The sequence below is a fragment of the Panicum hallii genome, chromosome 7, assembly GCF_002211085.1.
Source record: "Panicum hallii strain FIL2 chromosome 7, PHallii_v3.1, whole genome shotgun sequence".
NCBI classification, from domain to species: domain Eukaryota; kingdom Viridiplantae; phylum Streptophyta; class Magnoliopsida; order Poales; family Poaceae; genus Panicum; species Panicum hallii.
Window position 1 is genome coordinate 37,338,313 of NC_038048.1, and position 21,970 is coordinate 37,360,282.

Genomic DNA, 21,970 nt, shown 5'->3' on the forward strand with positions numbered 1-21,970 from the left:
AAGCAGATTCCTTCTATATCGGTTAGCTCTATCTCCTACTTAAACATGATAAATAAGAGATAAATAAGATAAATAAGAGATAAGACGGACTTAATCTCTTAAACATCTTTAAACACCCGTGGCCCCAGGTCTGACAACGTGTGCCAACCGCGCGCGGGCGGGAGCGCCTCGGCCAGGCCTCGGTGGGCGGCGGTGCAGCTAGCCCTGGCACAGGGTGGGCAGCACAGCCAGGCCCGGCGGGCGGTGGTGCGGCTAGCCCCAGGCCCCGGCGGGTGGTGGTGCAGCCAGCCCTAGGCCCCGGTGCTAACAGCTCGGCTCGGACCCGGCGCGACCGGAAGCGTGCGGGGCGGGCACGGACGGCCTCAGGTAGGGCCGGCGTGCGGCGGCTCGGCCGGTGAACGGGCGGCCTGGGGCGGGATCGGCGTGCGGCGGCTCGACCGCGAGCCCATGGGCCGGCGCTTGATGATTTTTTTTATGATTGAAGGTGGAGATAAATAGTTTTTTATTTATTTTTCTGTCGATGGAATGTTCTGAGCTACTGTTGTTTGGAGGAATTTGGGAAAGATTGAATATGGTTAATTTGAGGATTGATGCTGGCTTAATTGTTGTAATTGAATGGGAAATTTTTTGGCGTTGTGATTGACTGGGGCCTTCTCCTTCTATCTCGTCCTCGTCCTACACAGCGAGCCTCCTTTCTCAAATTCCCGGCCAAGCCGGCTAGAGGTCAGGGTCCCACGCTTTTTTTATTTTTAAAAATTTTATTAGTCCCGGTCGGTACCCTCACCCGGGGCTAAAACACTCTTTGGTTCCGGTTGACTGGCTCGGGACTAAAAGCTGGAATCTTTAGTTCTGAATTAGCGGTCCCGGCTGGAAAACCGAGATAATAGAGATTTTCCAACCGGAACTATTGAGTTGTTCCGCAGCAATGCTGCTTGGTACATAGAGTTGCCTACGCACGAAATGGCGAGAAATGGTTGTGGTACTGGAGAATTCGGAGGAAACGGAGCACAAGTTGGAGAGCAGATGAGACATTACTGAGAGTGACCCCAACATTTAATCGGATTGCGCCGCGTCGAAGAGCGCACCAAAATGATGAGCGCGCCAAAATGACGATGGCATATATATAAGTTTGGCAAAAATGTAGGAGCAGAACGGGAAAATTGGGAACCTACGCAGGTTCCTAATAATGCCAAACCTCATCGTGATGTCACCATCTTCACGTCATGCACGTGGACCTAGCTATCTCCGGCCTGACCGTAGCTTGCGAGAAAACAAGGCGGCCTCGGCTGCTGCTGATTGCTGCTTTTACAAGGTCTGGGCTGCATGCGCGCTTGGCCCGTTGCAGCTGCAGGCAATACGATCGTAATCTTAGTGATATCTTCGTGATCTAACTTGATTTTTATATATTTTTAACTTAAAATTATATTATAATTGTATACGATTATAACCCAGGGTCCGATCCTTAGATTATTTAGGCTAAATTTTAACACCTTTACTACACCTATGCCTAGCTACTTGACTCGTTTGTGGATATAATTTGAAGGTGTGCGGAACGCAGAAATGAAAAAAAAAAGATATTGATAGTTACTTTTTCTTTATATGCCTTTAATTTTAAAACACTTCTATTTACGCAAGGCATTTTAACTAAATTCCTCTTGGTACCTCTTCATAGATCAAGTTGATATGAGCCTTGCATGGTCTAGCTCATGCGATGAATGGTTGATGGTTTGCGGGATGGATGGAAGCCTCTGATATTTATTAAGAATGTTTTAATTGAGTTCGCATGATTATATTTATGGCTAACCAGAGGTAGTGATGAAGTTGACCTGAAGATCGCGAAGGGACATGTTTTTCCCCCATGATTTATGGTGTATGGATGGTGTGGCGCTCAATGGCGAGGTACGGTGCCGAATGATGAACAAAGGCTCGACGCTGATGGACTAATAAGTGTGGTGGGAGGCGAGTAGAAGCTTGCATTGGTCCAATGGACCATTCAAGGATAGTTAGGTTGCAGTCATGAGCGGTCCTCGTCGCTCACATGGAGTGGAGAGGGAAGTGATATCGATGGTTTTGACCCAATCATGGCAGGCGTCAGGTTGGAGTCAGGAGGCAGCTTGGCGGTGGGAGACCAAGGTACGTAAAGGTGTCTTGAGGCCAAGGTTGATGTTGGGGTAAACGCGTTTGTCCCGAAGAGATTACGGTGATGTATGGAATACGAGAAAACTAGAAACCCCTCTCAAGAGCGCAAGACATGTAGTTAATATACTGCTTTTGTTGAGTATGCTAGCACAATTATTCCCCTCATTAATTAGTTCACTGTTAAACTAGTCAGCTTATCATGGACGTCATAAAATAAAAATGGAGGGAGTACTTTCTCAAGACAAGTATACGCATGAGATCTTTATGTTCTGAAAATATATATTTTAAAATTATGGACAACCAAGGTTTAAAAGTCTAGAATGTTTGACTAGATTTTTGGTCAAAGCGTTAACTATCGTGACCAAAGGTAATATATCACCAAAATAATTAATGGTACGTGTATGAGATTTATTTTGCATTTCATTTTGTAAAATATCTTGTTCCCACTGCTCAGGTTGGATTCCGGGAATTCACTAATTCCGAACAAAACATTTTGAATAATTTAGAAAAAAATGCACATTTAAAGTTTCTGTCATTGGAATAGGAATATACGGGGCCCTTGTATTTTCTATTTTTATTTTGTTGCCTTTTTCATGTCCTACTTCTCAGGCTTATAAAATTGTGAAAGATAAAGGAGAAAGGGTGGGATGTGTACACTTGGGACGTTATTTATTGCATTTAGAACGACGATGGTTTCTGATGATGAGTTTGGGGCATTCGACTTATGTAATCACCTTTTAAAAGCTCAAAAATCAAATGATTAATTTTTTTACCGAAATTTATTATTTTTATCCATCTATGGGATCCCGAAATTTCAAAGATCCAGCGAAATAAAAAACCCATTGGTGTATTATGATTATATTCATGATACGTTAAAAGCTAGATAGGAAACTGTTCGCATGGTGACTTTTAATCATTTTCACAGACGACGTTAGTACGCATGTTTTTTTAATAAGCAGAGGAAAGATATACAATCTCTGCATCAAGTTCACAGCTGGATGGATACCGTAAACAATTCAACAAGTACATGCACATACAACGTACTCCCTCCGTTTCAAAATATTCATCGTTTTAGCAAATCTAGATGTATAGATTCTGCAATGGCAATATTTAGATCCATAATAAAAAATTATGCATCTAAATTTGCTAAAACGACCATATAATTTGGAACGGGGAGAATATACAGTCTGCAGTGATATATCCATTTAGTTACACTGTCGATGGTTGGCGGAAGCGAAAGCAAACCAGAAGCACGTTTAATTTGCGCACATGCGCACACGAAGAAGCTGTGGTGTACTGCTGTGGCAACAGTTTAGAAAACCCAAATCACACATACAAATGCTTGGCGAAATCCATCATCTTACTGCTGGCTTCACATGACGCAGCAGCTTCCCGCCGGCGGGTCGTCCTCGCAGAGAACCATGGGCAGCGGCGCGTGGCAGTAGCCGACGGCGGCGCACCGGCACTGCCCCGGGCACGGGCAGGGCTTGGGCTCCTCCGTCTTCTTCTCCGGCTCGGGCTTCTTGTCCTTCACCTCCTCCACCTGCAGGATCTCGGCGTGGCAGCAGAGCTTCCTGCGCAGGCAGTGGACGAGGCAGGTGATGTCGATGCCCTCGCCGACCACCTCCAGCCGGTCCTTGAGGTCGCCGGTGATCCCTATCGACCCCACCCCGCTCGCCTTGGCGGCCAGCTCCATGGCCCGGGCGCGGCTCTTGGCGTTGGGCATGGTCACCTTGATCACGATCTTCTGCTGCAAAACAACAAATTTTTCAGAGAAACGGAAACAGATCACCATCAGTTCGATCGCGCGCGCGGGATGCTAGCTCAGCAAGCAGCATCGCGAGACAAGAACAGGTCGACGCTAGCCTCACTACCTTTGCCATCGTTGACTCCCGAACGGCTAGCTTCAAAAAATTTGGTTCACGAACGACTCGACTTCACTGAGAAGCTGAGGAAATAACTGATCGAGCACTGTCAGGCTTATAATTCTGCCTACGATACTACGCTGAGTCCTCGTGTAACTTGAGAAGGAGCTGGCTGCTAATAGCTTGCAGCCGTGCTCGTGGCAGGTGCATAAATACAGGCGCGCGCGGGCAAGAGGGGTGGCGAGTGTGACGACCCGCGGAAAAGCTATGGCGATGGCCGGGCCGGGGCAGAGGTCTTATCTTCTAGGGCGTGGCACAGCAGCTAATGAAATGGTTAGAGAGGGAGATGGAGGAGCCTACTATACGCAGCGTGTGGGACGATGTTCGCAGTTGAACAACTGCTGCATCAAGCTTAGGATAAGGGGGCAAAAATGGCTGCTGCGTCAAGCTAGCGACTCCGAGAGAGTGATTAGCCATAGACAAAGCGACGACCAGGCACTGGAGGATGGAGATGTGTTGGGAGCCGATCGAGCCGATCGACGTCGTCCGCACGAGACTGGACGGAGCTGTGCCGGGTTGCTGCTTTCTCGGAAGGCCCGCGATCATGTTATCCTATGTCTTCGGATCGCCATTCGAGGGCGGCTGAGTTATGAACAAAATTTGCCGATATAATAATACTTTTTAGAATATAATTATTTTTTGAGGACAAGATACAATAATATCTATGGGCACACTAATAAGACGGTAAAATCTCTATTTTTTTAAATAAAATAGTAAAATCTATTTGTCGATATATCTCAGCTGTTTATTCGCCATCGTTCTTCGAAACGTGTGAACCGTGGCTAATAATAAGCTTGCCGGCTACGCCGATACCTTCGTATTTTGATTGATATATGGGGTATGCATGACCGATGGTTGGTGGTGGGCCCGTGTTCAAATCAAAACAAGCTTGCTTCTTTTCATATTTTTCTTCCTTTTTTTTTGCATTTATATGCCCCTCTCCGTCCCCCCTTCTAGAAATTCTAGAGAGAGGGCCGGGCAATAGGACAGGCAATCCAATAATTACGAAACAGGGTGATGTAGAACATCATAATAATTACGCATGGACATGTACATCTGTATTGTCACCATGTGATCGACGGGCCGTATTGTTGAAAAGCTGGAAAGCTTGAAGGAATAGAGCCATGGAGGCCGGCATCAAGTCGGAATGTGTAACATCTGACGACAGGGCAAGGAAGAAGATGCCAGGATGATGCATGCATACGAGCTCGGTAGCCGCGCGACCAAGGAGAGGAGGGGAAGACCGGCCGAAGACGAGCCCAGCTAGCTGATGCCGATCGGGCTCTAGCCTGTCGCGTCGCAGCTGTCTCGTCGTCTGGTTCTCTATCAGGACGCTTCGAGACTTTTCCTCCCATGCCGGGCACCATCCGGTTCCTATTTGTTCACTACATTTTACACAAGCAAATAAACCAATCGAATTAATCAGCACATGAACTCCTACACAAATACACTACATCCACGGCTCCACGGTTGCCTGCGGATCGATCACATGATGGCGCACGACGAGGCCGCGTCGGGGTGGGTGTCGTCGTCGTAGCTGCTGTACTGGCCGGCGTACGGGTACGGGTGCACGGCGGCCGGCCGGGAGTAGTAGTAGCCGCTGTAGCGCGGCTGCCACTGGTGCTGCGGGCCCGCGGCGATGGTGGGGGTGCTCGCCGGCGGCTTCGTCCTGTCGGCGCCGCCACTGAGGACCTCCACCCGGACGATCTGCGCGCCGCCCACCTTCTTCCGCAGGTGGCTCGTCAGGCTGACGGCGTCCAGGCCGTCGCCGACCACCACCAGATGGTTCCGCTCCCTCCCTTCTATCGCCACGGACTGCACTCCTGCAGCACACGATGCCGAAACCGGGCAGTACACGGTTAGCGCTGCCACTGCATGCGTGCTCCAGATCGACAGTGACACAGTGGATTATGCAATGCTTGCTTACCGTGTGTCTTGGCGACTAAGCCCAGAGCTTTGGACCGGCTCTTGTCGCCGCTCATCTGCACCTTGATCACGATCCTTTGCTGTAAAACAAAGCGGAAATGCAAACTCAGGTGCTTCCGTTGCAGACAGTGACAACCTCATCAGGTGCTTCGGTTTGGATGAGAACTCATGTTACCTTCATGATCGTGTTGCTGCTCTGTTGCTGATTTCCGATCCAACCTGAGAAAATTCGTTATTAGTAGTCCTACAGCTCGGAAGAATTGACACTTGAAACTCCGAGTGTTGTTGGTGACGGAGGGAGAGCCCCCTTATGCGACTTATATATAACAGGAGAAATGTGCTTTATGCACCGAGTACGTAGGAATATTACTTTAGCTAAGAATGAAGAATCGATGCAGTTTAGACCCAGCCAAACTACCAAGGCCACCATGCCGTGGGAAAAGCACAAGAATATATATAGTTTTAAGACCTTGATTTATGCAAAGCTCGCATTGATTCCGCGCTTTCTGAAACCGTGTCTACCTTTGGTTCATTGCCTCGGTGCTTTGCTTTGTTAAGTACGATGTATGTATCTGTTGTGGAACTGACACAGTCAATGTACAAGTGTGTGCAACATCTACATGCTTCTATTCAAATTTTTATAAGTTCACAATAATGCTAAGCGCTTCATTAGTGCTCAACAATTTCAGTCAGGTCTCTAAAAGGAATCGGTGCTCGTAGCCTAAGAGAGAGGGATGAATTAGGCACACTAAAAATCTTAACCTATGGCTCAAACTAGTTCGCACAAAATATAAATAAGCTAAAGCATGCAATCTAGATGTGCAACTATAATTCATCTAGTGTGAAACCCTCGTCCCAAGCAAATTTTGCAACGTATAACCAATTCTAATAAGATACTACACTGTTGTGGAGTCCTACTACCCTGCATTGTGGACTCCTACTGCCCCGCACGTACAAGAGAAGGAAAAGGAAAGAGTCCACAACGGCAACAGCTCCTACAAGTGGCTGATTTGTTCCTTTCAGAAGATATCGCTCGGGAGAGATAGATTAAGTTTCTTAGGAAAATTTGTTACTCAAGTTTAGGCCTGATTCTATAAAGGCCGGTAGATTGTATTAGGTTTGGCATCCAAGAATAAAGACTCTCCCATTGGGGCGAGTTATCTTCGACGGTGGCGAGGAACAGCTCTTCGTCAGCCGACGAGATAACGTCGCCGCCGTATTTGCCACGCTCTCACTCTCAAGCTGCCTTGCTCCTACGTCCCCGCTTACGTACTCCAGCAGCTTCAAATGACTCGAGGTGAGACCTTGTATAGGCTAGAGGGCAGCTTATAGCCGTTGCTTGCTTTTACCTAGAAAAATATAAAGCGTCGATTAAACCAGTCGCCACCATCGGTTTAACCGGTCACACTGACCCTGCCTGCTAGCCGTTGAATTCCAACCGTCCCCTTCTACTGACGTCATTGCACCGACAGGTGTCGGTTCAACCGATGCTGAAGATCTTCAGACTTCTCCAACTCCAAACGTTTCTGCATCAGTAAACTACCAATGCACCGACGCCTTCTTTTGCACCGTCGGTCTAACGGTGCCTCTGTCATTTCTTCACTTGATTGCCATATCATCTTCTCAATGCACAACGCCTCCCTTCTTATAGCGTAGGTTCAATCGGTGCTACTGACTTGATCACAGTAGCAATTCTCCAATGCACCGGTGAGCTCATGACTAGATGTGTCGGTTAAACCGGTCATCTGTTTTCTATACTCACCTTGTCCAATTCATCGTTGCGGTCATTTGGACTGTGATTTACTGCATTTTCACTGCAATTTGGACATCTTGACTGCGATTTAGACTGTCTTGTATATATGGATTGGACTCCACCCATAGGACCTGGAAATCCTGCAAACTTAAAGCTCACAAACTCGTTAGTCCTATTGACTATATTATCACACAATCATCAAAATCACAGTTACAGCCTAACGGAACCACATTCCTTGCGGTCTCAAGTATCTGAAAAAGTATACGGTTAACCTTTAGAAGCTGCGCAATCTGAACATAGTAAGCTAGGTGTGTGTAAGCTTGTTTTGCGCAAAGACCTCACAACGCGTACGTTGCATTCCAATGGTCCGGCTAGTCATTAGTCTTGCTGATTCGTTTATACTGTCTCTAAGTAAATATGATGGTGATTTGGTGACAATTGGAACCTTAAAGGACACACGTCTCTGAACTTTTCTGACCATCTGCTACCAACTGCCGAGTTTTCTCCTGTGTACGCGTGCTTCGATCACTCGATCAATAAAGAACAACTACAAAGTGGAGTGTTCACTTTATGCGCAATAGGCATCTCGGAGAAATGGAGTATCTCATTTTATGGGTCGAACTTCAAAGGCACCGCGGAGAAACATCTGAACGACTCGCATGCAGGTTCTTGGCTGAAGCGACGATAGATACGAGCAGTCCGGCTTCTGGTAGTACGAGCAGAGCCCCGTCCAGGGGCAGGCGCAAGGTGGGCACTCGCACACAGGGCCCCCAAAGATTTGAGGGCAACACGTGAACTTGATTCCTTGAGGGCGTGGCCTACCAGGTGCGGTGTGCTGCTGGCAACGCAGCCTGCATCCCTGCAGCTGCCATCGACCCGTCGTGACTGGTACTGTCGTGCTGCTCGTGCCGACTGCTGAGCTGCCGATGCCCTCATGCCAGAGGCCCTCAAGGTTCCATCTTTTTTTCCTTATCTTGCAGAATAAAATTTAAATCGTTAGCTTTGTTTGGTGCTTTGGTTTATCAAACTGGAGACATTTATTTCCTCAATTATTATCAATCATCATGTCCTGTAGAAATTGGAAGTACGATTCTAGTTACCATATCCTCATCAATAATCATGTCTTAAAAATATGAAAAGTATTATTTTTATAGTAAACATGATGTAAATTTTGTTGATTGTGTACTAAATTTACTCTTTTAGTATTAATATATATTTGATACATTCCTATGTAAATTATTAAATGAAAGTACATGCTTTGGTTATCCGAATTTTCTAATTCTAGGGTCTCATTTGTATGTTGCAATGGGACTTCAAATTCAAGAGATGGCCATATGTAAGAGCTAGGAAAGTTTGCTCGAAATGTGACAAACAAAGTAGCGGGGTGGCCTATGTTTATATGGCTAGTTTGTATCAAGAATCCAAGCGTTCATGTCTCTTAATATCATCTTACCTTTTATCATCAATTGCCCTTCACCTTGTTATAAAATTAGAATCTCCACCAGCGAAAGCGAAAATTGGATCTATGGAGACAAGCATGTAAGCTCACACATATATATATATATATATATATATATATATATATATATATATGATACTAGAGACACGATGTTTGTTAACGAGGTTTAGTCAAAGTCTACGTCCCTATGATATGACTACGAACCTTCACGTCAAACTGCAGCACTCATCGATTTAGGTCTTAGCAATATGTCTCATCCTCCTATTAATTAAGAACGCGTCGTTGTATCGTCACGCTTACAATAACAGTCTTCCTCTTGTATTTTTGAGAAAAGCCCGGATCTGGCTCCAGCTCTATCGTACCGCTAGAACAACTCGGAGAAATATCGCAACCAAACTCGCACATGTATCACTCGTTTCTCTCGATCCTACCACTATTCGTGCTCCATGACAGACATAGTTTGAACATGAGCTAACCATAGTACTAATATCGTCTTCATTTGTTTGGGCACGACCATTCTCTCTTTCTCTTAATGCCAACATACGTAGATGCATGCACGCAACGTTCATATGCGTACGTCTATCGTCTTACGGCAAAATCGATCTTGAATAGTTTCACATGATGTGGCAACCGGCCATCTCAGGCTCCTCGCAGACGGCCACCTGCAGCGGGTGGTGCTGAGGGTAGTAGTAACCGGGCCACCACCACTGCGGCGGCTCCTCCGGCTTCTTCTTGGCTTCGCCCACCAGCAGGATGTCGGCGCGGCGGAGCACCTTCTTGCGCAGGCAGCTGACCAGGTTGGCGGCGTCGACGCCCGTGCCGACAACCTCCAGCCGGTCCTTGTCGTCGCCGGTGATCGCCACCGAGCTCACCCCTGCAGCACATGTATATATACACACATCGATCACGTACGCGCGCATTATTATTTGAGGTAGCTACTACCTAGCTGGCTTGTGCGATGAACTAACGCGTGCATACCGTGTACTTTGGCGGCCAGCGCCATGGCTTCCTTCCGGTTCTTGGCGCTCGGCATGCCCAGCTTGATCACGATCTTTTGCTGCAGCAAAGACGTACGACGAGCACAGAACCCTAGCTAGCGTCAGATCGGTTCCTTGCGGAAATGGAGGAAATTAAGAGCACAACGGAAGGAGGTAGCAGGAATGGAATCGAAGCCTTTACCGGCTTCGACATCGTCTCGCGCGAGAAGCCGATCACGTGCCGCTACTGATCCAACTGCAGATTGCAGTAGAGATGGGCTACACTGATCGGCGATGCAAGATTGCGATCAAGCAGGGCCTGGTTTCTGGACGAGCTGGCTAGCGCTAAGCAGCTCGCGGCTCGTTTATATACACGCGCGCGCGGGAGCAAGAGGCGATCGACGACGCCTGACGGACGGCAAAAATTAAAGGCTGAGGAGGACAACCCTAGACGAGATTAATTGTAAGAACGTTCGTGGCACGCAGCTGGTAAGTTTTCCAAGTAAACTAACTGCGACAACGGACAACTCCAACTGATATGGACGCGGAGAAAATGACCGGATCAGCCGGGCGAGGAGATCGATCGATGTCTTCGCGAGCCGGGCCAGCGGCAACGGCGTGTTTGTTCGTCACTGGACAAGCGAACGAAGCTGGGCGCTGCCGCTCCTCCGGAGGCACGCACGACGACCGCGGAGTACGTAGCAGATCTTCCCAAGTCGTTGAACGGCGAGACGACGACGACTGGTTGTCACTGATGATCCAGTGGCCGTCACCGATCCTAACCTTGGAAGTATTGGAGCCGTACGTCCTTCCCGGGCGCGCGCGCGTTCCGCTGCGGCGATATAGTCAATGCGTGCGATCGAGGTTGAAGAAACAAAGAAATAATGGCCGTTTCCGTTTTTACCTCGTATTATTCCCGTGGGACATGCGATGCGACAGGCCTCGTTGCTTGGACCTTCCAGCCCGCAAACGCTCAAGGGAATCCCATCCAGAAGCACGCGTCGGCTTCGGACGGACAGCGCGATGGCGGTAGAAGAAGAAACCTGGATGGCCAGCCGACACCCCGACAGCAGCGGGGAGCCGGAGATCTGGTCGCCACATGATCAGACGATCTCCCGCCGTGCCGCGCGCGAGGCGCGACGACCCGGCTAAGTCGTCGCCCGGCCGGCCCCCCTTCCCCTTGGCTGGCTGCTCGTTCAGCACTCGGATCGGATGGCGCCGTCGCGCGCGTGCCCCGTCGATTCCACTCCGCGCCTCCACCGGACGGACGCTAGCTTCAGGGCCGCCTCCGTCCCCGTGTGTGCCCGCCGCGCCGCCGTCTGTCTGCCGCGCGCCACGCGCGTGACCCTGCTGGCTTCGCGTGATACGTGCTCAAGGGTCGATCTCGGCACGCTGGAAATTGCTCAGGTCATACGTGTTCTGGATGAACCAAAACCTACCAGTAGCGCGACGTTCCTTTCAAGTTTCTACATCATGGGACAGGACGTGGAACTTTGACGTTTCTCGGGCTCGCGGTTGCGGTTGCGGTGTAGCCAGAAGCAATCACCGAGCGAACTGGGTCATAGCCCGCGAGAACTCTGAATGGTTCAGAGGAATACTCTGCTCCACGGGTCAAGCGAGAGAGGTCAACATAGTACAGTTAGACAGGAGCCTTTACCAAACAGCACGCGGATCACCCCAGTCAAGGGGGTGGTTGTCTTGCAAGTTGGCCACTTTTGAGAATGCATCAAATCGTACGAGTAGAAAGATCGTTAAGAATGCATCCTTTAAACGCCCAGAAGGAGATAAGGTCCGTTGGTAGTAACACGTACGCAAACAATATCCTGGCGTTGTGTACTTGGCATGCTGACCTGACATGGTATGGTAATGCTTACTACGATGCCCAAACAACTAGCATCGCGCTTTAATGACGTGGCGTCAAATGGCATCTTCTGTTACCTTGCCCACTCCTACACTTTTCAAATCAGGCCTTTTGGATTCTCGATATTTTCACAATGACTCGACTCGACAGCCTATTGATCTAGGGTTGAGACTAGGGTCTCACCAAATGTAGACCAAACAAATCAAACCTAGCATATCCAATCGAGGGAAGGGAAGGACGCACCTTCCTTCACTGAATTAACGTTGCTCCTTAATCTTTACTTTATTTAATTTTTTCCTAGACTTGAGCGGGGTTGGAAGAGGAAAGGTGCAAAAGGAGGTAAAGCCAGGCCTTATGTTCGAGTTTAAATAGAGAGGATTGGAGGGAGTCAGATGAACAAAACTATGACTTATTAGTGCTACATGCATAGTATCAGAATGTGCATCATTTTTTCGATTGTGTCTTAGCACGTTTTTTGTTAAGATGGAGGAGTGTGCGGTATTAGTCTTTTTTTTTCATGATTGTGACTTAGCATGAAGGAGCGTACAACATCATGTCTAGTATATATGGCACTAAAGCCCAAGGCTCCCTAAACTAAAAACTACAACATCCACATTTTACCATAGGATCCGCCATTACATATGTTCAGCGTCATAGATATTGGTGGTGTGGCATGGACTAACAATGCCAAAGGTCATGGCGTCTGAAATTAGATCTAAGTTTTTTTATTTTTTTAGAGGTCCAGAGTAGATTGATTAACCTCCTGCCACTTCAAGGAACATGCTACGAGGATCAGAGTTGGTAGAGCCCTAGCCGATCTGCCCTGCACTCTACCAGGGGCGCGACCAATTGAGCTATGCTTTTTTTAAATTCATCTCACTAAGCCCAATCGCATAATATGTTTTTTTTTATTTTAAGAAAAAGGTTCAAATGCAAAAGAAAGTTCACGTTAAGCCATATCATGTTGCGCTGAACGTTCTTTTTTTATTTTTGAAGAGGAGCGCTGAACGTTCTTTGCTGACCGGATCCAATGTTACAGAAACTTAGCCGGGTCGCTAACTCGAGACTACCGGAGTCCAACTACTGGCCAATCGGCTAGGATCAAACAAATTTGCACTCAATGACGTACTGCATCCACTCAGTTTGTACTTGTAGCTAACCTCGATCAAGATCTCAGACCTCGTTACAGAACCAAAATTTCAAACCAATGTACAATAGCAAAACTGTTTGTTATAACTTTTCCCTCGCATAGAACAAATATGAATCAAAGTAATCCAAAAACCAGCCGTTTCCTTCGCGTTTCTCTAGTCGTCACCAGTCAGCACCACGGCGCCGGCAGGTGGTGGTGGTAATAGTAACCGGGGTAGTAGTAATACGGCGGCGGGTCCACGATCTTGGGCTCCTCCGGCTTCTTCTCCTCGGGCTTCTTGTCCTTGACCTCCTCCACCTTGAGGATCTCGGCGTGGCCGAGCTTCCTGCGCAGGCACTTGACCAGGCAGACGGTGTCGACGTCGTTGCCGACCACCTCCAGCTGGTCCCTGCCGGAGCCGGTGACCCCCATCGAGCTCACCCCTGCACATAACGTGCTGGAACCGTTAGCAGCTGCCAGAATGCGCGAGACGGCGAGAGGTAGGAGAAGCAACATGAACATGCGTGGCCGGCGTACCGTCTGCTCTGGCGACGAGCTCCATGGCCCTGGACCGGCTCTTCTCGGACGCCATGCTCACCTTGATCACGATCTTTTGCTGCGAGAAGAAACACACGAGCAGAGCCGTCAGCGTCGCGAAGCAGAGGAATGCAAAGGGCGGCAGCGAGAGGAGGAGCAGGGAGTGAAGCGGCTGATCGCCTGCCTTGTTACCTTCATCGCGTGCTAGCTAGCTGCTGGTATCTGCGTCGGATGCTGCGGCGAAAAAGAGGAACCAGGGAAACGATCGATGCTGATCGGGTAGCTAATTCCGATCGATGCTTTCATTGCAGGTGCCTGCAAGCGAGAGGCGACGGAGCTCTTATGTAAGAGGCGAGGCGACGGAGGCGGATCGACGAGTGAAGACCGAAAGGAGAATCTGCCATGGCGTAAGAACATTCTAGCGGGTGAGGTCCCAGGTAGACAAGTCCCCAACCACCTAACTCGCTAAAACGCGTTCGTTCTCGAGGCTTCCTCGCCGGAGTCAGATCGACGGAAGAATCTCTTTCCCTGACAAAGAAAGGCGACGACTTGACTTCGCTCTAGTAGTGCGCCCACTGGCCTTCGTTTCCACCAGCTGCGCCTGCGCGCTTCGTTCTCGGAAGGCGCGGCCCGGCGGGGGCGCAAACCGAGTCAACCCATCGCGGAGTCGCCGCAGAACTGGGGCTGGGAGTCTGGGACAGTGCAGTGCAGTGCGGCTACCGCCTACCGGTGGCGGTGCTGATCACCGCTGACTCCTGGCACTTAGAAATATTAAATAAAATATATTTATAAATTTTTTTTCACATATGGATGCTAATTCGTAAGATAAATTTAGCGAATATAATTAATCCACGATTTGCAACAGTGATGCAACAGTAACCATCATCTTATCGCAAATTAGTTTAGGGATGCTGCAATTAATTTTGTATTAGACTTTATTTAATAAATAGAGCTAAAGTTTAGTCCTTAAAACCAAAATATCATAGACAAGCCCACTAACATGGCTCCTTGCGGTATTTTTATCCTCCGGGTCCATTTTCAAATGGTGCCTTTTCGATTCGAAAGTACCAAAGTGGGGATGGTGGATCTGAACGCCCATGAGTCAACGGCTGGTCAGCGCAGCAAGAGTAGTTACATTTTTTTTATGCGGATAGGGAGTAGTTACATTAGGAGTTCATGCATGCATACTTGCATACAGAAAAAAAAAAGATGCAGGATTATGACTTTGGAGTTAGGAGTACTTGAGTTCGTTTCCGTACCAAGCTGGTACGATGTACGACGGCTCACTACTTGGCGATACGATCCTTCGATGACGGGAGCAACCGGCCACTCGTCGGCACCTGTCACCATCCATCGAGCAGTACAGGCCTGGAGCTTTCTTGGGCTCTCGGCGCGGTCGCCGGGTCATCGCCCGACGAACCCGGCCGGTCACAGTTTGCAGGCGCTGAACGACGGTTCAGACTTTCTTCAGTTCAGAGGAACACAAGTGGTGCTGCTCTGCGCTGCGCCTCTGTACTTGTACAGGCCATGGGGCTTTCTAAGCCCCCCGCCCCCCCCCGCGCCAGGAGCCGTCCTGGCGATCCATCGGACAAACCTGCTGTCTTTGCTTTTCTAGTCTCTTTTATTGTTTTCCTTTTCTACCCATTTCGTAGTGACGTCCACAATCCCCCATCGGCTCCCCTCTCCGCATGCAGTCCGTACACTCGCCTACACTGCTGTGCCATCCGGCTTCCAAAGGCACTATCCACCCACGTGGACACTGTTGTCCCCATTCTCTTTTATCATTGAAAACAAAAAAAAATATGAAAAAAATATATGAAAACAAGCTATGTAAACATAAATTATATACAAAATATACGCAAAGTTAAATTATTGAACAACTATAAAACAAAAAAAATTATATACATAGAAACTTCTATACATTATTTATTAAAAATATAAAAACATAAAGTTATGTATAAATAATATGTTCATAAGTTATGTATGGAAGCACAAAAATATTTGCATAAACTCTATGACACGAAATTTATGTGCATAAATTGTGCTACATAGATTATGCACATAGATTTCTATTCATAAGTTAACATGTGCATAAATTGTATGCATACATTGTATGATAAAAAAATTATGTTCATAAGTTGTGCGTCAACGTTTACAAAAAGTTAAGAATCAAAATATTAAGGGACAAAAACCTAATGAAAAAGGAAAAAAAAAGCATCCCCGGACTTGTGCCCTGATTGTCACCGCACGAGTTCGCTACTTCCGCACAGCAGCACTGGTCGCGCCGGCCGCTGCTGCTTTTGCTTCGTTCACGCGGAGAAAGGAAATGAAAAATAAGGGAAGCATCCGGTGGGCCCCCCACACGTGGCGTGCGAGCCGCCGAGCCCGAACGCGTGCCAGCGCTCGCGCTTAGAATTGGATTTCCGCTTCCGCGTAGCGGCGGAACATGAGCCTGCAGACCGCAGGCACCTCGTCGGATCTCATTGGTCTGGGTGTCTGCCCATCCCCCACAATTTGCAGGCCGCCCCGAGGCCCAAACAGTATCAATCGTACCCCGCTTGTTCTTCGTTTTTTCGACCAACGAGAAGGGGAAAATGGATCACATACGTGGGCCACAATCCTCTGGGCCCGTTTATAAATTTGGCAGCTTACGTGGGCCTATCTAGTTCATAGTAAGGCTGCCCCCCGCTCGCAGCAACACGAAGCAAGCCCAGCATGACAGCTCGCCCCGGTTTAGCTAAGCAAACCATGTGACGTGAGCTCCGGATCGTTAATTAGTACCACATCGCCAGGGGCAATCAGCTGAGCCGGTGGAAGGCGGCATAAAACAAGGGGTGCCGCTGCCTCTCAACTCATACCTTTCTCGGCCTTTTGGCTAAGATCAAGTGTAGTATCTGTTCTTATCAGTTTAATATCTGATATGTGGGTCATGTACCCACAATGATATTAAATTTATTTTTTATGGGGGAGAGCTTATTATGGTGGCTTGCTCCTAGAGCTCTCGCGTGTCGCCTAAGCGTTGCACTACTGCTTAAGGCCTGGCGCACCCCAACCAAAACAAAATTCAATTTTGAATAGTTTTGTAAGCATGCCGTACAAAAATAATTCTGTGTTCTAATCTACCTTGGCTAACTAGATAAAATATATATCGGAAATTTGCATCAGCTTGTTTTTTAAGAAAAAGTCCATTTATCTTCCAAGAGGGTCTAGATGAAGCTCATATTGTGCGAGCTAATTCCAGATTTTATTCATTTAGAGTAAATGCATCCTATTTTCAAAAGGCCGATGAAGCGAAGCATTCAATCGATTTGTGCACAAGTCCTTCACTCGGAATCATTTTAACAACTTTTTAGTAAATAGTTAATCATCAAGCTTTTAGACTTGTTTCTGTGCGATCACGGTGGCGGAATTGACAACATGTTTTTCGCAAACACCACCTCCAGTGGGTATATTGAATAAAAACAGTAGTGCACAAGCATTTTACAGACTTGCCATGTACCGTTGCAGATTCAGTTGAATTAAAAAAAATACAGGAACGTACGCAACCTATGTGTCCTGGGACTCAAGCTCAATATACAATGCACCAAAGAACGGCATTGCGTGGTGGCAGTATTCATTCTGACTGCTCGGTGAATTCCTGGACCCGATCATGGTCTTGTCTCAGCCAGAATGCCAGACCACCTGGGACCACATCCATACCCGGCGCTGAAAAGAACAGCAAGGTCGCCTAGAATTGTCCGATAATAATTTTCTGTCACTTGGTAGCTTGAACAGCAAAAAACGAATGAACTGTAGATTGATTTACAGCTCGTTAGCATCTGCCTTTTGTCCACCTCTTTGTGCCATATCACCAAGCAGATCCTCCCCCTTCTGAAGAAATTTATGAAGAAGGAAGAACCAGGTCCTAGTTACCATCTTGCTGGAAGACCATGGCTGACAGTGCACTGAAGCCACACATTGGAGACTAAGGGAAACCCTTCATGTAGACCAAGAACAGGTTATCCCTGATATCCTGCCCAGAAAATTTGCTGTTACAATGAGGAAATGACAGCATGACATGGTACACAATAAGCTTCAGGTCATGCCTAGCAAATTGAAACTGGTTTTCGAAACCTGCAGAATCCTACTGTATTTTCAGTTTTTCACTGCTTGCTGGAAGTCCAATCAAATGAATCAGGTGGGGACAACCCCTTCCCCTGGTTAACTCTATAAAAAGTAAGGTGCTTTGATCTAAATATTCTGAAATCTCATCTTTACATGTAAATACCTGAGCAGCGATGTCATGCAAAGACGTGTCCGAACTTTTGCTCTTTGGTTCGAAATCTTGTTGTGTATATGATCAGTACCTCGATTTCCTTGCATTTAGGATCAACACCATGTCCTGACGAGTAGTTCATAAACTGCTGGAAAGCTGGTCGACGCAGCCTGCTCTTCCAGTTACCATGCAAATGGGGATTCACAAAAATTAAAATGGAAACCCAAATTACCTATGGGGCAAGAGATAAACACCAATAGAACGGTAAACACATCAAGTATAGTGGTGTGTTGTTTAAATGGGCAATGACTAACTTACTTTATAGTGGTGTGTTCTTTAAATGGGCAATGACTACCTTACTTCTCACAATAAAAGGAAAAAAAATATTAACTTCATATGAACTCAAGCATCATATCACATATTCACAGAAGAGGAAAAACCGCATAATAATTTGCTGGTTCTTAATAACACTGGTTACAGAATCAAATTGACACACATAAAGCACAGGTATAAAAGTTCAACAGAGGTGTAAAAGGTTTCTTTAAACAATAATTTATAATTTCTTTTCTTTGGCTATTATGCTATCCAGTTTACATCACATCCTTTTAACAGAAATTTAGGTGATTGACTGACTATATAGTGGATAAAAGAAGAATCATTTACATTGCATAACACCAATCCAAATAGGCAACGGCCCAAATGCAAATGACTGATTGGACGGAGCCCACAGTTACATATAACCAATCCAAATAGGTGTCTTCTCAGTTGTTCCATCCACAGAACAGACAATTTCTGGTCTTAACATGCTTAGCCACATCACCAATTTTGCCTCTGATGTAACTAACCTCCAAGTCAATAAGATGCCTATGTACTTAGTTCTATGCCCTAAAATCACGTTCACCAGAAGTCTCCACAAGAACAAGAGCCTCCACTGAAATGGTGGAACCTGTTGGCATCTCGGACCATGATGTCCCTTTCAAACAGCTTGGACACCAGCTTGGTGAACTCGTGGCAGTCGCCGCACACCCTGAGGTTCTTGGCTATCCTTAGAGGCGTACCTGGATGAGTGCTGATCAAGCCGAACGCTATTGCAAGCCTCTCACTGTGTTTATGCAACATATCTATCTTCTCCTCTTCGCTCACATCGTGAAGGACAAACCTTGTATCCTCTGTGTAACCTTTTTTTCTTAGTTTTTCTGTTATCTCGGCAAGCTTGAGATTGATTGCCTCTGAGTCTCTATGAGAGTGATCTCTTGCTGTGAAAGTGTGGATATTGTTGCCTATCTCAATCCAACTGCAAGCTGGATCTTTTCTCAACCCCAATTCTGCCATCCTGGTTCTAACTTCTTTGACATCGTTCCACTTTCCCATCGCAGCAAAGACATTTGATACAAGAATATAATTGCCTGGATTGTCAGGTTCTAGCTCAAGAAGCTTATTGGCTGCAACCACAGCAAGGTCATGGTTTTTGTGGACACGACATGCCCCAAGCAGTGCGCACCACACCACAGATGTTGGTTCCATAGGCATAGACTCAATGAACCTGTAAGCCTCCTCAGTCCGGCCTGAGCGGCCAAGAATATCAACCACGCAGGCATAGTGCTCCTGCCACGGTTTTAACCTGTACTTGCTCAACATCATATCCAGATAGTATTTACCCTCATCGACAAGCTTCGAATGACTACAAGCATGCAGCAGAGCAAGGAAACAAACATGATCAGGAGTCAGACCAGTGTGCAGCATTCTCTCGAATATATCTATGGCTTGCTTTCCATGTCCATGCATGCCAGTAGCATTAATCATCGCTGTCCAAAGAACCACATCTTTACATTTAATCCCATAGAATACTTTGCTAGCATAGTTCAGGCTTCCGCAACCAGAATACATGTCCACGAGGGAACTTACTATCGGACCTTCTATGGGAAAGTTTCTTCTGATAAGAAAGCCATGAACCTGTTTTCCTTTTGTCAATGATGACAAGCCAGCGATAGCCACCAAAATACTTACTAATGATACAGAATCAGGTTCAATATTTGCTTTCTGCATCTCAGTAAATAAGGAAACAGCTTCGTTCAACAGCCCATTATTTGCACAACAGTTGATCATACTAGTCCAAGTAACAATGTCCTTTTTCTCTATTGTCTGAAATATATTTAGTGAATTGCAAACCTCTCTGCAGTCCCCATATATATCTATCAGCCTATTCTTTAGTATCAGATCAAGCAGTCCATTTCTAAGAGCATAAGAATGCACTTGCTTTAGCAGAGAGAGGCTTTTCAAACCTCTACATATTTCTAAAATGCTTCCAATCATCATAGAATCTACCTTAATCCCTTGTTTCTGCACTTCTCGGAACATTTCCAGCGCTTCAAAATGCCGTGAACTCTGTGCAAAACAAGCAAGGATTGTTGTCCAAGATATGTGATCTCTAATACTCATGCTTTCAAATACTTTTGCTGAACACTCTATGGAGTCACACTTTATGTACATGTCCATCAATGTATTCCCAACCTGCAAATCAGTATGAAGCCTCTGCTTTATAGCATACGCATGAACCTCTCTACCATTGTTTAGCCAACCCAAATGTCCCAATGTAGAGGACAAGCTTACAACACAGGCATGATCAGGCTGAAAACCATGATGAAGCATTTCACCAAAAAAACCAATGGCCTCAGCATACAAACCATTTTGGACATAGCAGGACAGCATCGAATTCCACGATATGTAGTCTTTCTCATCAATCTGACGGAATACTCTTAGAGCACTATCCACCCGGCCGCATTTTGCATACATGACAAGCAAAGCATTGAACTGGATGTTGAACTCACTGCCACATTTGAGAAGTGCTGCATGTAACTCCCTGCCCAGATTCAGCAGAGCTAGCTCCGCACAAACTTGCAGCACCCCCACGGCCGTGTAGGAATTCATACCACATCCAGAGCTCTGCATCCCTCGGAACAACTCCAGGGCTTCCAAGGTCCTCCCGTTCTGCACGCACCCCGTTATAACCGAGTTCCAGGACGCGACATCCCTCCCATCATGCAGCCACTCGAACACCTGCAGTGCTGAATCCAGCATGCCGCACTTGGCATACATCCCGATAAGCGCATTGACCACGAGGGTGCTCTTATCAAGTCCACTCTTCACAGCAAGGCCATGCACCTCGTGCCCGCAGCGTCCATCCCCCTCCACACCGCACGCCTTGAGCACAGACGCGAGCGTGCACCCGTCAGGCGCGGACCCCGGCGCAGCCGATGCCCGCATGACCCTGAAGACCCGCACGGCCTCGACGGCACTCCCTGACGACAGGTACGCCCCGACGAGCGCGTTCCAGGAGAACACGGTCCGCTCGGGCATTCCGTCGAATAGGCGGCGCGCGTCGTCCACCCGCCCGCAACGACCGTACATGAACACCAGCTTGGTCGCAAGAAAGCCGTCATCGTCTTCTTCAAGGGAACCAGTTGCCAGCGCGTGCGCGTGGACCTGCCTGCCCTCCGCGGCCGCCCTCCTGGCGGCGACGAGGTCGAGCACCCAGCCGTAGTGCTCCCGAGGCGGCGGCGCCCGGGCCGTCAGCAGGCGCAGGGCTTGACGCAGGTCGCCTTCCTTGCAGAGCCGCCTCAGGGAGGCGGAGGTGGAGTGGGGAGGCGAGCTGGCGGGTGCGGCAGGAGGGGGAGTTCGGTGGGGGAGTGGTGGGAGGGACAGCGCGGCGGTGGCCATGGCGGTGGCGGGCTTGGAGGCCCCGGGGAGCCGGACGCTCATCCCAGTGGCATCGGCGGCAAGCAAAAGATATCCATGGATGCTGTGGATAGCCTCTTTTCTTCGTATGGCCCGACGTGAAGGCCCAGTTCACAAAATGGAAAATTGGGTTGCCAATCTGGGCCGAGCCTACAGACAGGCATGGAATTTAAGTGGGCCAGCGCAGGCCAGTCCTGCCGCTCGTAACACGAAGCCCAACGTCACAACTTGTCCCCCGCAGCCCGGTTTAGCTAAGCGAACCCTCACCGTTAGC

At 47.8% G+C, this 21,970-nt stretch overlaps 5 protein-coding genes and 1 non-coding gene across 8 annotated transcripts; 1 reads left to right on the forward strand and 5 right to left on the reverse strand.

The window, feature by feature from the left end:
- Positions 1-3,115: 3,115 nt before the first annotated feature.
- Positions 3,116-4,426, reverse strand: LOC112900104 (heavy metal-associated isoprenylated plant protein 47-like). 2 transcript variants are annotated; one of them, XM_025968843.1, is made up of 2 exons: positions 4,014-4,426; positions 3,116-3,886 (listed from the first exon to the last, which is right to left on the reverse strand). In XM_025968843.1, the coding sequence occupies exons 1-2, from the start codon at positions 4,020-4,022 to the stop codon at positions 3,512-3,514; spliced, it is 384 nt and encodes a 127-aa protein (XP_025824628.1). In that variant the 5' UTR covers positions 4,023-4,426; the 3' UTR covers positions 3,116-3,511. The 2 variants fall into 2 exon arrangements, with proteins under 2 accessions (XP_025824628.1, XP_025824627.1); XM_025968842.1 differs by having other exon boundaries at positions 3,116-3,889; positions 4,014-4,413.
- A 674-nt stretch (positions 4,427-5,100) lies between these two features.
- Positions 5,101-6,278, reverse strand: LOC112900100 (heavy metal-associated isoprenylated plant protein 41-like). Its single transcript, XM_025968835.1, has 3 exons — positions 6,166-6,278; positions 5,992-6,070; positions 5,101-5,887 (listed from the first exon to the last, which is right to left on the reverse strand). The coding sequence occupies exons 1-3, from the start codon at positions 6,169-6,171 to the stop codon at positions 5,550-5,552; spliced, it is 423 nt and encodes a 140-aa protein (XP_025824620.1). The 5' UTR covers positions 6,172-6,278; the 3' UTR covers positions 5,101-5,549.
- A 3,447-nt stretch (positions 6,279-9,725) lies between these two features.
- On the reverse strand, positions 9,726-10,516 carry LOC112901196 (heavy metal-associated isoprenylated plant protein 47-like). The gene is made up of 3 exons (XM_025970051.1): positions 10,382-10,516; positions 10,181-10,259; positions 9,726-10,076 (listed from the first exon to the last, which is right to left on the reverse strand). The coding sequence occupies exons 1-3, from the start codon at positions 10,391-10,393 to the stop codon at positions 9,817-9,819; spliced, it is 351 nt and encodes a 116-aa protein (XP_025825836.1). The 5' UTR covers positions 10,394-10,516; the 3' UTR covers positions 9,726-9,816.
- Positions 10,517-13,136: 2,620 nt separating this feature from the next.
- LOC112900323 (heavy metal-associated isoprenylated plant protein 16-like) lies at positions 13,137-14,170 on the reverse strand. The gene is made up of 3 exons (XM_025969138.1): positions 13,899-14,170; positions 13,707-13,785; positions 13,137-13,612 (listed from the first exon to the last, which is right to left on the reverse strand). Exons 1-3 carry the CDS (start codon positions 13,902-13,904, stop codon positions 13,359-13,361), a joined length of 339 nt encoding a protein of 112 aa, XP_025824923.1. The 5' UTR covers positions 13,905-14,170; the 3' UTR covers positions 13,137-13,358.
- A 2,390-nt stretch (positions 14,171-16,560) lies between these two features.
- Positions 16,561-16,758, forward strand: LOC112901782. Its single transcript, XR_003230364.1, has one exon. It is a non-coding gene; the product is annotated as a U2 spliceosomal RNA (small nuclear RNA).
- Positions 16,759-17,126: 368 nt separating this feature from the next.
- On the reverse strand, positions 17,127-21,759 carry LOC112901554 (pentatricopeptide repeat-containing protein At3g63370, chloroplastic). Of its 2 annotated transcripts, none has more exons than XM_025970483.1 (3): positions 18,625-21,759; positions 17,974-18,131; positions 17,127-17,718 (listed from the first exon to the last, which is right to left on the reverse strand). In XM_025970483.1, exon 1 carries the CDS (start codon positions 21,718-21,720, stop codon positions 18,859-18,861), a length of 2,862 nt encoding a protein of 953 aa, XP_025826268.1. In that variant the 5' UTR covers positions 21,721-21,759; the 3' UTR covers positions 17,127-17,718; positions 17,974-18,131; positions 18,625-18,858. The 2 variants fall into 2 exon arrangements, with proteins under 2 accessions (XP_025826268.1, XP_025826269.1); XM_025970484.1 differs by having other exon boundaries at positions 17,974-18,136.
- Between the last annotated feature and the right edge of the window lie 211 nt (positions 21,760-21,970).